Source organism: Neovison vison, chromosome 3, assembly GCF_020171115.1.
Source record: "Neovison vison isolate M4711 chromosome 3, ASM_NN_V1, whole genome shotgun sequence".
NCBI classification, from domain to species: Eukaryota; Metazoa; Chordata; class Mammalia; order Carnivora; family Mustelidae; genus Neogale; species Neogale vison.
The window spans coordinates 144,046,926-144,062,037 of NC_058093.1; the positions used below are offsets into that span (position 1 = coordinate 144,046,926).

The window sequence follows — 15,112 nt, forward strand, 5'->3', positions numbered from 1 at the left end:
AACAAAGACGGAGAAAGAAGGGAACATATAGATCTTTTCAGCCTGGGAACAAACATCCTAAGACATCTAAAAGTTCCATTAGGTATCAGGAGAGTATCTGAAGGGGGGCAGGGTGGTCAAAAGCATTAAAACTTAGCTACACTGACTTGAGAATTTTATATAGGACTAACGCCAGTTAGTCTACAGTTTATACAGTTAGTCTTAACTGGCGTTAGTTTTGTATACTCCAGAACTAACAGCGGTACCCAAGTATATGCAGAGGTACCAAATGCCTGTTAAGGGGTGCCTGGGTGGCTCAGTGGGTTAAAGCCTCTGCCTTCAGTTCAGGTCATGGTCTCAGGGTCCTGGGATCAAGCCCTGCATGGGGCTCTGGGCTCAGCAGGGAGCCTGCTTCCTCCTCTCTCCCTGCCTGCCTCTCTGACTACTTGTAATCTGTCTATCAAATAAATAAATAAAATATTTTTAAAAAACAAAAACAAATACCTGTTAAAATAAATTGTAAACAAAACCCAGCACAGATTAAATCTGAACAAGTTATTTTCTACTTAACACAATGACCCTCAACTTGGAGACCACCAGCCCCTACCAGCTTCCAATGAGGGCAAGAGATTCTTGAATCCACATACATAGCCAGCATTGCCAATGGACTAAATAAACCATATGCTTCTCAAATATAGGGCTGACTGCTCCTCAAATGTAAATAGTTGCTGATGTGATTGATGAAATTCAATATATTCAAAGAAAGTATTGAATTTATAATTAGTTCATCACTGGATATTTTATTTTCTCAGCTAATATACAGAAAATATACAACCAGTCAAATGTGCGAGTCCTTGAAAATTTTGCCATCATAAAAAGTTACTTCATACAACAAAAGGGTTAGGAACTCTCCAGACAAGGTTTGAGGTATCAGATTCCAGCACCTCGTACATAGGCTGAATTCCTTTCATGGTGATGAATGACAAAAATACATGCATGGTAGTAAGATCTGCTGATAGGGATAAAAAAATGACTTTTCACTTAGAGTAATAAAATTTGAAGTAACAAAAGGAAAACAAATAAATACATGCACATACACCAAAACCCATACAAAAATATATGAATTTAATATATTGGGTCTCTTCCATAGATCTACACAGAGGATACTGAAATGCTCCCTTAGCATCCACTGCCTAGCATCACTGTCAGCTAAATGAGCTCACAGGGCTGTTTTGCACCTGCTTTCCCACTTCTGCTCTGTAAAGAGCTTCATGTTTATTAGCAAAGTGGTCCTTCTTTAAAAACAATAAGAACAAATGAGGAAGGAAGAATAAGTATGAACTCATTGGCAAATCTACGGCAGGTTGATTGCCTGGTCCTCCTTGAATTTGGGGATCTTCTTAAATTCACTTTGCTTCTTGAAGAAAAGTTGGGCCAGGATGTGGTCTGCTGTGGCCTGGAGATAATCGTCCATGTCAAGAGTTTGCAACTGGTAGTGGAAACCAAAACAGGATACATCAGCACCAAAGTACTCAGATTCCTACAAAGATCTTACAGCCATCATGGCACTTGCAAGCCAGCGGGGTACTTGGCTGTATAACTTTATGGCCACCATGAACTCCTGGGAATGGTCACCTTGTAAACCTGTCTTCCTTTGCCCCACAGAGCTCAACTTTTCAATTCCGAGAATAAGGAAAGTCCAGTTGATGGCTAGAGGTGTTGAGGCATTGGAAACCTTCTCTGGATGGGATGTCTCTCCTACTGAAAGGGAGTTCCTTTGATAAGGGAAGACCCTCTCTGTCTTCCCATGAGCAGGGACTAGAAACAAAAGGGCTTCTCAGGGTTCCATGCCCAGCAGCACACAACAGAGGCAAACCCTGCTGCCAAATAATGGGTCCTCCTACTCCACAGCCAGACACAGCCCACCTCCTCTGGGTTGATAATGTCTGCCTATCTGGCCTGGCTGTCCAGTGGGTTGGGCCTGACCATCTGTCCTTGTTTCCTCTATCAAGCTCTTTCCTCTCTGATGCTAACTCTCTCAGTCAGTCTCTCTCAATTTGGCCTTCTGGAACGAACTATCTCGCTGTGTGTTTCTGTCTCTCTCTCTGTGTGTCTGTGTGTGTGTGTTTCTCAGGTGGTTTGGAACTTGGGGAATTAGGAGAAAATGTGATATACGTAATCCCTTTATCACCAGATGAGATTATTTGGTTCTCCTCCTCTTCACATATGTTCTGCCTATCATTCATTTATTCATTCAGCTCACGTTTACTGAGGGCCTTCTGTGGTCCAGATACCTTGCTTAGCAGGATATTTTGCCATCAGAGACACTCAGCAATCTCTCTAGAACTGTCTTATACTCACCTGGTCTCCGGTGCTGAAGGCAAGAAGGAAAAGCAAATCCTCATCACATGTGCTCTTAATGTAATGTTGGGTTCCCATGGGGAAAAATACCACATCTCCAATGTGAACATCAAACTCCACGATACCCTGAGTATTAATAATGCCCACCTAAAGAGGGGGGGAAAACTGTGTTGAAGTTAAGCAAATAGAATCAAATAATCATTAAAGAGAAGTATTAATAATGAAGAATAAATGAATAAAAACATTTATTTATAAAAGGACTTCTTAGGGAGGGTAAATAGGACAAAATAGAGGCCATCTTTTACATAAAATCTCCTGTTTCTGAGATGTAGTCCCCCCCAGAAGTCTATTTAAGTAGATGTTCCTCAAAACGCATTAGTGAATTCAACACTGTGGAACATCGTGCAATAAGAGCATCGATCACTATGTTCTAGTGAAGAATTATAAATTCCCTAATCAAGCAGAAGGCTCACATCTCACTGTTTTTCTGCCCTCATGCCCTCCTCCTGACTTGCTCAGGAAAATTCAGCCTTCCAGCACAGCAGCACCCTAATAGCTCCCCTTAAAAGGATCAGAAACGAAATGTGCACACATATGCACACCCGTGAGCACACAGCACACCAAAATAAAATCTGATCCTTGAAACAGAATTTGGGAGCGACTACAATGTCCTTTTCCAATGTATCCAAGCCTTCACCTATAAAAACAAAAAACTTTTGCTAAGGAAGATCTAGCAAGTGCAATTCAGTCTGGTTTGGTTCTTTCCATCAGGATAGAGACAGGAACAAGCTAGAAGTCCACTTAGACCTGGGTAGGCCATCGCTGACTTCCGCAGGGAGCCCTGTGATGGTCCAGAAGAACTACGGTCAAGTCACTACCATAATGTGCTATTCAGTTTGGCTTTTCTCATGATAACCATATAACTGACCATCCAAACCAAGACTCTCTGACGAGTCCCAGTTTCACCCAGACAAGTGTACATCAGGAGGATCCTGCATCAACAAAGTCCGTGGCCACCCTGAGTATGTCAAAGTACGTCACACTGAGAGGACGCCAGTGATGTCCCAGTCCCCAAAGAGCAGCACACTAAACCTTGTATTCCCTAAAAATGCGAAACTCTGAAAATGTGAAATGTTTCAAACCCTTCACCCTCCGTAGTAACTTCCTTCTCATTTCTGACACGGGCTGAGCCTCTTCTCATGCTAATAGCAAAGTTAGAAGCTATCCAGCATGACCTGCATGGTATTTTCTATGGAAACGGTCTAGAAAGCCATTAGCACCAAGTCTTTCAATGTTACCAACAACTGAACTAAAACAAAGAAAAACCCCCTGTTTGCTTCTTTCTGCATTAAAAAGGAAAGTTCAAGAAGTTGTTCGTGGAGAAATTACCTTTGCACATCCACTTATTACATATCCCATTTCATTTGCATTAAAATGAAAATGCGGCTGTCGTAATCCGTTGTTATAAATTCTGAGTGTACACAAAGTGAGAGCATTCTGATGCTTGAAAAAGGAAAAGAATCCGGTTATTTTTTTTTTTTAAAGATTTTATTTATTTATTTGACAGAGATCACAAGTAGGCAGAGAGAGAGGAGGAAGCAGGCTCCCTGCTGAGCAGAGAGCCCGATGCGGGACTCAATCCCAGGACACCAAGACCATGACCTGAGCCGAAGGCAGCGGCTTAACCCACTGAGCCACCCAGGCGCCCCACAAATCCGGTTATTTAGCAAACATCCCACTCAGCAACTTAACCATTCAGATCATCCTAATTACAGCCTCTCTTTCTGCAGCCCTCACTGAGAACATACAATTTTTTAAAATCCCTTATATTTATTACATCTCTTGTTCCTTAAAACAACTTGTAAGGTTGGTAGTGTTCGTCCCTCCTTTTTTGCAGGTGAGGAATTTGAAATATAGATTGGCTAAGTCATTTACTTAGGGTTGGACAGTGGTGGACCTGGGATTTCAATCAGGGGATTTGATGGCCCCGTTGAACTCGTCATCATTATGCAATGCAGCCAGTTGAGGTTTTTTTTTTTTAAGATTTTATTTATTTATTTATTTATTTATTTGACAGACAGAGATCACAAGTAGGCAGAGAGGCAGGCAGAGAGAGAGAGAGAGAGAGAGAGAGGAGGAGGAGGAGGAAGCAGGCTCCCCATAGAGCAGAGAGCCCAATGCGGGGCTCGATTCCAGAACCCTGGGATCGTGACCTGAGCCAAAGGCAGAGGCTTCAACCCACTGAGCCACCCAGGCACCCGAGTTGAGCATTTAAAAACAAATGAAAGAGAAATCTCACAAGCATCCAGTCTTTTCATTAATGTAACTATCCAGACCAGGAAGTTAGGCTCCCTAATTCACACTATGGTCTCAATGAATAGTTTCCATTAATCAAATCTAGTAATGTTTGACTAGATTTTTCCTTTGCCTTTCTTCCAAAAGAAGGCTGAATCTAATCTAAATCTCATATTTCCATCCATCTTAGTGATCATCAATTTTTTTTTCTTGGGGCACCTCAGTGGCTCTGTTGGATAAGCATCTGTGTTCAGCTCAGGTTACGATCCTGGGGTCCTGGGACTGAGCCCCAAGTTGGTCTCCTTGTTCAGCAGGGAGTCTGTTTCTCCCTCTCCCTTTGCCCCTCCCCATCTCTCCCCCCGTCAGCCCCTACCAAGCTCTCTTGCTCTCTCTTTCTCGGACAAATAAGTAGAATCTGTTAAAAAAAAAAAAAAATTCTCAATTACCTGATTCAGGAATTCTCCAAAAATTTTTTCTTGGTTGCTTAGTTCGCTTCCATTTTTCCAGTATTGTGCCAGTTGTATTACTCCTCCTGGAAACTGATATTCTTTTGAACCTGAGTCAGAGGAAGTTTAAAAAACAAGACAAAAGTAAGGTATCCACAAAGTGGATGAAAGGAATCAAAAAGTACAAACTTCTAGTTATAAAACAAGTAAGTCACAGGGATGTAATGTACAATATTCCAACTATAAATAATAATACTGTACTGCATATTTGAAAGTTGCTAAGATCTTAAAATTTCTCATTACAGGGGCACCTGGTGATTCAATCATTAAGTCTTTGGCTCAGGTCATGATCCCAATGATCTCAGTCCTGGGATTGAGCCCCACGTTAGGTTCCCTGCTCGGCGGGAAGTCTGCTTCTCCCTCTCCCACTCCCCCTGCTTGTGTTCCCTCTCTTGCTATGTCTTTCTCTGTCAAATAAATAAATAAAATTGTTTAAAAAAATTCTCATTACAAGAAAAAAAGATTCTATGTATAGTAACTTCAATAAAATAATTTAGGGACGCCTGGGTGGCTCAGTTGGTTGGACGACTGCCTTCGGCTCAGGTCATGATCCCGGAGTCCCGGGATCGAGTCCCGCATCGGGCTCCCAGCTCCACAGGGAGTCTGCTTCTGTCTGACCTTCTCCTTGCTCATGTTCTCTCTCACTGTGTCTCTCTCAAATAAATAAATAAAATCTTTAAAATAAAATAAAATAATTTAAAAAAATAAATACAAAACCTAATTTAAAAATTTAAAACTTAATTTAAAATCTCCTATTTGAGGGGGGCCTAGGTGGCTCAGTGGGTTAAAGCCTCTGCCTTTAGCTCAGTGTCCTGGGATGGAGCCCCACATGGGGCTCTCTGCTCAGCAGGGACCCTGCTTCCCCCTCTCTTTCTCTGCCTGCCTCTCTGCCTACTTGTGATCTCTGTGTGTCAAATAAACAAACAAAATCTTTAAAAAATAAAAATAAAATAAAATCTCCTATTTGAAATCCCTTAATTTCTCCTCTTTCCCATCAAAATGAAGTATAAACTCATCAGCATGGCTTCTGAAACCTGCATTCTCTTTTTTTTAAAGATTTTATTTATTTATTTGACAGAGAGAAATCACAAGCAGATGGAGAGGCAGGCAGAGAGAGAGAGAGGGAAGCAGGCTCCCTGCTGAGCAGAGAGCCCGATGCAGGACTCGATCCCAGGACCCTGAGATCATGACCTGAGCCGAAGGCAACGGCTTAACCCACTGAGCCACCCAGGCACCCTGAAACCTGCATTCTTAAACCCTCTTCTCTCATCAGCCTCTTCTCCTGAGGCACCTCCAGTCCCAACACACACCCCTCACACTTTGAAATCTTCTACTACATTCTCTTTTGCTTCCGTTCTTTTTCTCTCATTTCCTATTCTTTAAAGAAACGTGTTTTTTCAAACTCCTCTTTACTTTATCTACTATAAAAAAAAAAAAAAACCACATTACATCTCAATCCAACACCTATGCAATCACATATACCAACATTTAACTAGAAACATTTTGCAAAATAACATACTATACCTTTAAGGTCATAAAAATATCTCCACACAAGACTCTCTGGAGACTGAACATAACTAGGATTTATAACCAGTTCTGCCAAGTTGGGGGGAAGGTTGACACCCTGGTCCTCTTTCTGCTTCTGGAACGTTCTAATGAAATTAATTCCACCTTCAGGCTGAAACACATAAGAAATCGTACATGGTATTTGCGAAACATTCCACAAATTTTAGTAATAGAAGGGTAGGTAGCTGAGGATAGGGCACCATTGTGGTTTTCAGTGGCCCAGTCAAAGAAACTGACCTCAGTCAACCTGAGACTGTGATATTCATGAAAATCCTCCAAGTTTTCAATGCATGTTGGCTTTTAATGTGTTGATGTTTTATAATCATTATAATCCTATAAAAATATATACTGGTTTTCATATTTACAAATATTCTCTTAATGACTCATTTTTTCCACTTCTCCCTATAACATTCAATCAGGATCTGCTGTGAGGTCAATTTCAAAACTTCCCTAGATAGATTTCTAAATCTGTCACAGAATTTCTTCCAGTTGCTACTTATGGCCATTACCAATTCTTCTGATCACCCATTTGTATCGTTAGCATCTGCATCTGGCCCTCTCCCTCTACACCCAGCCCCATAAGCAGCCCCTCCATGATAATTGAAGTATTTAGAAAGACCAAAGCAGCTTTCCTTCAGGAAAACAATGGGCTTCTCTGCATTGAATTAGGAAAACACAATTACATCATCTGCAGCAAACTTCTCCCTGAATGAGCATATATCTTTTCAGAGATCAAACTACAGTCATTTTTATTAATGCTATCAAAACTTTTCTACCAATTCATTATAGTTCTTTGTAGAAGTCCTTCATAAAGGAAAGTAAAAACTAAGTCAGTTTCAACAAGTCATTTATCTTTAATAGGAATACAAGTTATGTTCTTGAGTTCATTACCCAAATCTTACCCTACTAACTGCTACCCTAGAAACACAAATACTCATGCTTTCTCTGTGCCTATGTAATGCAAACCCTCAAAGAAGGATTTGTGTTCAGTAGTGGTACAGACCTTAAGTGACCTGGAAGCAATATCTTCAGGTACAGAAAAAAATACATCATCAACATCCAGTGTCTGAAGTTCATCATGTGTGGAAAAGAAGAGTAAGAAAAAGCAGTCTTCGTTCCCCACATTCTTGATCCAGTGTAGAGTATTTTTAGGGAAGAAGATCACTTGGCCAGCTGTAACATTGTATGTCGTAACTACACCACCATCATCAACCACCCCAATCCATGCCGTCCCCTGAAACATAACAGAAAACATGACAACGTCACTTTCGAGCAATGTTTCTCAAATCTTTTTCATTACACCTTTTTTTCTCAATTTTTTAAAATATATTTTTTAAAGATTTCCTTTATTTATTTGAGAGAGAGGGTGAGAGAGAACATGAGATGGGAGAAGGTCAGAAGGAGAAGCAGACTCCCCGTGGAGTTGGGAGCTTGATGCGGGATTCCATCCCCAGACTCCAGGATCAGGACCTGAGCTGAAGGCAGTTGCTCAACCAACCAAGCCACCCAGGGGCCCTCATTACATCTCTTATAAGGTACCATTTTAGTCTTTTTTTACTAATCACCATCCTATGAAATTTTGACACTACGGATGGGTTATTAATCTGGGTACACCTTACATCCATCGTCCTCGTGCACTACATGCGTGTCTGACCTTTACACACAAAAAAAGTGAGGCGTTTTACCTTCTAAAGTTTTTGCCCCCCTCCCCAGGGGGCAATATCACCTCTATTGAGAATTTAGAATTCTAAGTTCATGCTTCAGAGTTTGAAAAGACTACAAGCACATGTGTGCGTGTTCACAGGTGGTCATGCTGACATGCACGTTTCCATGTGTATGCATACGGATGCACATTATTTCCTAGATAAAAAGTCTGCACACAATTTTAATAATAATACTAATAGTAATAACACAGTGCTTTTACTCTGTGTCCAGATTTTCTTCTAAAGCACTTTACCTGTCTTAACTCAATCATCTTTTGTATTAACCCTATGAAACAAGTACTATTATTATCCTCATTTTATAGAGAGAAACTGAATCTGTAAAGAATGACCAATTTTCCCAAGATTACTCTGCTAGTCAATGGCAAAGTTGGGAATTAGACTGGCAAAGCAGTCTAGCTAAAAGTCTACACTTTTTTAAATTGTGTTAAGAACATTTAACATGAGACCAATCCTCTTAAATTTTTAAGTGTTCAATACAGTATTGCTAATGACAAACAAATTGCTGTACAGAAGATCCCGAAAACTTAATTCTCTAGTCAAAATATCTAGAAATAGAGATAGAATGGTGCTTGTCAGAGGCTGGAGGGAAGTCTATACTTGTCATGCATACTATACCATACTTTGATTCCACTTACACAAAATCCTTTTTCTCATTCTCTAATCATCTCTACAGTATTATTCTGTAAAGTAAGTAGAAAAGGTAATATGATTTCTTCCAGAGTTGGTTATTAGAGAAGCATCTACAAGAAGTCTTTTGTGGGGCACGTGCACCCGAATGTTTATAGCAGCAATGTCCACAATAGCCAAACTATGGAAAGAGCCTAGGTGTCCATCAACAGATGAATGGATAAAGAAGATATGGTGTACACACATACACACACACACACACACACACACACACACAGGAATACTATGCTGCCATCAAAAAAGCCCCCAATCCTGCCATTTGCAACAATGTGGATGGAACTAGAGGGTATTATGCTAAATGAAATAAGTCAATCAGAGAGGGACTATTATCATATGATCTCACTGATTTGAGGAATCTGAGAAACAAGACAGAGGATCATAGGGGAGGGGAGGAAAAAATGAAACAAGACAAAACTAGAGAGGGTGACAAATCTTAAGAGACTCTTAGTCTCAGGAAACAAACTGAGGGTTGCTGGAGTGGCGGGGGGAGGGATGAGGTGGGGGGAAATGGACACTAGGGAGGGTATGTGCTATGGTGAGTGCTGTGAACTGGGTAAGACTGATGAATCACAGACCCATACCCCTGAAACAAATAATACATTCTATGTTAATAAATAAATAAATACACTATCTCTGAGAAGGGAAAAAAAAAAAAAGGAGCCTTTGTTGTATCTACACAGATGTGTACAACTCAGTTCCAGATGAGCATTAAAGAGACAGGAGAAAGGTGAACCTCTAAGGTGCTTTCTCGAAGTCCACAGCAGCAGTGTGTCTCTATGCATACCAGGGTACCAACTACTCCAAACCCACAGCAGAGGCAGCCCCGTCGTCAATGGGCCATGCACAACAGGGCCATGCACACTGGTCACCCCAGCGGCTCTGAACCCGGTGGCCCTGCCTCCCTCGGGGCCACTCCTTTCATGGCTTTCATGAAGACACTCCGAAAGAAAGCAACATCCGTGGGTGAGTATGCAGTAGAGAGACTTCCTTCACATCCTACTGACTGGCTCCTTACCGTGTGTGTGTGAGGGATCCTACAATTTTCCTGGGATCTAAACAATATTCTAGCCACATTTATTTCCTTTATAGTTGAACTTTTTTATATTTTTGTAAGTAAGATGTAATTGACTCACAACATCCTGTTAGTTTCAGGTGTAGGACACAAAGGTTTGACGCTCATATTACACTGTGAAACAATCACGACAGTCTAGTTTTAACATCCATCACCCTCGCTAGAATTTTTTCTTCTGATGGGAACTTTTAAGATCTACTCTCTTGCCCACTTTCAAATTTACAATTCAATATTAAGAAATATAGTCACCATGCTGTATATTACATCCCATGATTTATTTATTTTATAACTGGAAGTTTATACCTCTTGACCACCTTCTAGCTCACATTTAGGAGATCACATTAGAAACTCTCCCTGAACTTTCCAGAACTGTTCTCCAGACTGAGCTGGATTCCAGGCCTGTTATCTACTAGAACATGCTCCGGACTAATTTCCCTACTTGAGGTTTTTTTTTTTTTTTTTTTAAGATTTTTTTTTATTTGTTTATTTGACAGAGAGAGATCACAAGTAGGCAGAGAGGCAGGCAGAGAGAGGGGAAGGGAAGCAGGCTCCCTGCTGAGCAGAGAGCCCGATGCGGGACTCGATCCCAGGACCCTGAGATCATGACCTGAGCCGAAGGCAGCGGCTTAACCCACTGAGCCACCCAGGAGCCCTTGAGGTTTGTTTTTAAGGGTCCCCTTCCACTTACATGCCTTTCCTTCCTCCTCCTACTCTGCCACTACTCAGCCAGAGTCATGGAAACTAATCTTTTAGAGATTGTCCTCTTTTTTTTTTTTTTTTAAGATTTATTTATTTATGGGGGACAGGCCAAGGAGAGGGAGAGAGGGCCAAGCAGACTCCGCACTGAGCACAGAGCCTAACAGAGGGTTCCATCTCATCCCCTGAGATCATACCCTGAGCCAAAACCAAGGGTTGGACATTTAACTGACTGCACCACCCAGGTACCCCAAGACAGTCCTCTTTTACATATTCTGTATATGTGGAAAAAGACAAAATGGTAGAAAACATGGACTTGTCCCAGGCCAACAACTACAGTTTATTCTTAGAAAACTCAATCCTTCTGAGCCTCTGTTCTCTCATAAGAAATAAGAAGTTTGGTCTCAGACAGATGAAACTCTAATCTCTCTTTCTGTTGTAAATTCTAAAACTGAATGAATTCCATAAACAAGGGGTATTACTAACACCAACAGAAATATGTCACTTAACACTGGCTGATCTATTAATAGGATCACCAGGGTAAGACCAAAGTCTGAAAGTACCGTGAGCAAGCACTTGGTCACTATCCCTCTCCCAGTATCTGGACTACAGAATGCAACAATCAATACTTTCTAGAATTAACGAATTATTTGAAATTCAAGTGAGAACGCTCATTTCACCTCTAGCTCTCTATCATTTGACTCCTAGACAGTTCTATCAAGTCTGAACCACAAAAGTGCATCTAATTGGCCTGATCTGGGGACTCCAGGCCAAACATTAGCAAACTGCTTTTTTCCTTAGAAGAAAGCAGCCATCTCTTTGATCACTGGATCAGAGCTACAAGTTTTAGCTTTGGCTCAAAAGATGGAACAGTGATCTTATTTTAACAATAGCAAATGAAAAATGATTTCATGCCAAAGAAAGAAGTTCACAGTGATGCCAAGAATAATTACAACAAACAGGTTAATGCTTCAGGCCACTGCTAACAAATCTAATTGAATACACAGCCCAAGCCTGGGTGTTGTCTGTCACTTAGCTAAGTAGGTTTTACAACAACTAAAATAATAGCTTGAGGACACAGAGCATAAACACTGAGGTGCAGAACACAGGCAAACTGGTTATACCTGTACAAGGTAGCCATGTTCATTAGCATTGAAGTGCCAGTGAGGGGCCCGGAGACCGTTGCTTTTTATTCTCAGGGTCCCCAGAGTCATCTGTGATCTCTGACTGTTCAAGCTGCTGCCAAAGGTCTCTTCTTCAATGCTGAGGTAGTCTTTGACATTGTTCCTATACCGGGCCCACTGGATTGCACCGCCAGGGAATTCAAAGACCTGAAATGTCAGACAAGCAACCATCAACACGGAGGTCATCTGAGGAACAAGAGGCCACTGTGGCCTGCAGAGTAAGAGGTAGGAAAAACAGAAAAGACAGTGGTGAGCGGATGAAGACTGGAGACCCAGAAGGAAGAATAGGTCTGCAAGACTCTAGGAATGACAGTAGTGCCTACAGAATGGTGGGTTGAGACCCTGTTAGACAGGAAAGAAACACCTATCTTGACAAGAGAATAGAGAGATTTGCATTTGTCTGTCTGCAGTCCTCCCCTCTGGGCTGCCACAGAGCTATCAATGAAAGAAAAGCTCTTCCTGGGGCCAGTATCAAGCCAACACTTCTCTCCTCTATGGCTCACCTCCCTTTATCTAGATGGCCCACAGTCAGTTCCTTCCAGTGAAGAGAGAGCAAAGCTTAGTAAACAGGCAATGGGAGGTTTGTTTTGAAATCACTGTTAGAATAGATGATTCTTTTTGCTAAATGTGTGATTCATACCTTGGATTTAGGCAAATGATTAAGAAACTGGTATTTTGGATCAACAGCCTTTTGCACTATGGGAACCGTTGTTTGCAGAGGCCCGACTTCCAGGTGGACTTGTGAATGTGGCTGAGAGTTGTGAACATAAACCAAGGAAAGTATCAGTACTCCTACTGCCGTGGTGACAGTACAGGCCAAGAGACACACCAGGAAAACGCTCATCAGTGACCACTGCCTCTTCTTCTCCTAAGAGAAATTTTGAAGCCATTATTCTCCACTCTCGATGCATTAAAAATATTGCATCCTTTCTCACTTTGGCTTATATTTTCTTTTACTTAAAAAATGCACTTCCGGGATAAATATACTCGGTAAAATAATACATGTGTAAATATGAGTGTAAATAAATACAAATGTACACACACACACACACACACACACACATATCCCATTTACCTTGCCTGACACCCAAATAAATAAGAAAAACAATAAACATAGGAAAAGCTGAGGCACAGAATAAATTATTAGAAAATTAAAGTAGCCAGTTAAGTTTGTACGTAAAATGCGTTCAAGTGCAGCCAATTAGCCCCTGTTTACCCCTTCACCTAAAAATTAAAGAGATTATAAAGACTAGATTTCAAGAATCTTTTAGTTCCACAATATACATATGTAATCACATGAACAGGTTATAGGCATGGGGAAAGTAACATACCAGTAAACAACTGGCCTGATAGATCTTAGCCTCACTCTCCCTCCTTCACTTAAATAGCTTCATTAAACACCCCCTTCCGTGGATTACCTATCTGAGCTACTAACTCATCTACCAAGTCCAAGTCCAATATTTCCATGTACTGCTGTGTTACTATTTCCTCGTTATCACATTACAAATACATGCTACAAACAACAGTATTATTTCTGTGAGTTACAATCCACATTACTGAAAGCTACCAAAAGAATACACACCTTAACTTTTGAACCAATTTTCTCTCATTCCTCTCACCACAAAATGGCATTTATAAGTGCTAATGTCATGGTTTCCTGTCCACTGCCCTCTGAGCTCCTCTCTAAGCAGGCATAGCTTTGATTACTAATAACTCTAACATAGATGTTAGCATGTCAACATTCTTAAATGGTGTATTTTGTATAGTATAATCATTGATTAACATTTGCAATTTTACATTGTATGAGGATATTATACTGAACAATAACCAATTCACTAATACCATGAACAACAAATTCATGAAAAGTTGAACCATTACAAAGCTAATGGAGATGTGAGCTAGGAGTTGATAAGACAAAAAGCAAATCAAGAAATGTCCAGAGCAGGAGACGCTACATTTCAAAAGAGGGTCACTTGAGGAAAGCTGGTCTAAAAAGGGATTCTCTCCTGACCCTGCATAAAGGTTTGGAGGGAGCTAATCTCAAGGTGTCAGTCTGAACCTTACCATTCTGGAGATGGTGTCCATCTTCCTCGTAGAAAAAGTATTCTGTGCTGCATCTTCATGCATCTCAAAGGCTGAGTTGTCCATTTGTAACAGAAGCAGCCAACTCACTGAGAAAGGAAAAGGGGAAGATGTAGCTTTAGTCGATGGGGAGATCCCTGAGAGGTGAGGAATGACAACTCTCCCGTAAGGGACTACTAATATATAGCTGAAAGTTAAGGAAACAAAATAAGGAAGTTATAATCTCCGTTTAAGGGAAAAAAAAAAAAAAAAAAAAAAAAACCCCCCCCACACACACACAGAAAAACCCCAGAAAGAATTGCCAAATTAGAGACCAATAAAATACTTTCGTTGGTCCTCATGTCTTTGCTTACTGATGACGCAAACACAGATAATGATAACTGACATTTCCTTCTCTCACGGTGCGCCAGGCGCTGTACTAATCACCTCCGTTACGTGACTGAACTCTTAGAGCGACTCTCAGGTACTCCCAGGCTTCCTATTTTGTGGACAAGGAAACTGAGACAAGGAAATGCAGTCACTGCCCTGCTGATATCAGCATCAGAGCAAAGCATCATCTCTCGGAAGATTTTTCATGACACTGGTTCTCTTCAGTTTCAGGGTGGGTGCGTTGTCTAGCACAACCTTTTTTCACCCAAATCGGCCCTGCCTCTAAAACAATGGACTGATATCCCATGTGCTTTCTTGAATAATTTTGTTCCCTGAAAACTGAATCTTCATTCACAATTCATTTGCATCATATTTGCATGGTGACGAGGGGTGGCCTGAGTCACCTAAAAACCATTCTTATAATCCACAAAATGTAAACCATCCTTCTTTCCTTTCTTTTTTTTTTTTTTTTTAAAGATTTATTTATTTATTTATTTGACAGAGATCACAAGTAGGCAGAGAGGCAGGCAGAGAGAGAGAGGAAAGCAGGCTCTCCACTCAGCGAGAGCCCGATGTGGGACTCGATCCCAG

At 41.0% G+C, this 15,112-nt stretch overlaps 1 protein-coding gene across 1 annotated transcript; it reads right to left on the reverse strand.

Moving 5' to 3' along the window:
• Nucleotides 1–1,268: 1,268 nt before the first annotated feature.
• LOC122901918 lies at nucleotides 1,269–14,352 on the reverse strand. The gene is made up of 9 exons (XM_044240985.1): nucleotides 14,135–14,352; nucleotides 12,711–12,938; nucleotides 12,011–12,217; nucleotides 7,711–7,941; nucleotides 6,666–6,819; nucleotides 5,082–5,191; nucleotides 3,730–3,843; nucleotides 2,341–2,487; nucleotides 1,269–1,468 (listed from the first exon to the last, which is right to left on the reverse strand). Exons 1-9 carry the CDS (start codon nucleotides 14,216–14,218, stop codon nucleotides 1,334–1,336), a joined length of 1,410 nt encoding a protein of 469 aa, XP_044096920.1. The 5' UTR covers nucleotides 14,219–14,352; the 3' UTR covers nucleotides 1,269–1,333.
• Nucleotides 14,353–15,112: the final 760 nt, after the last annotated feature.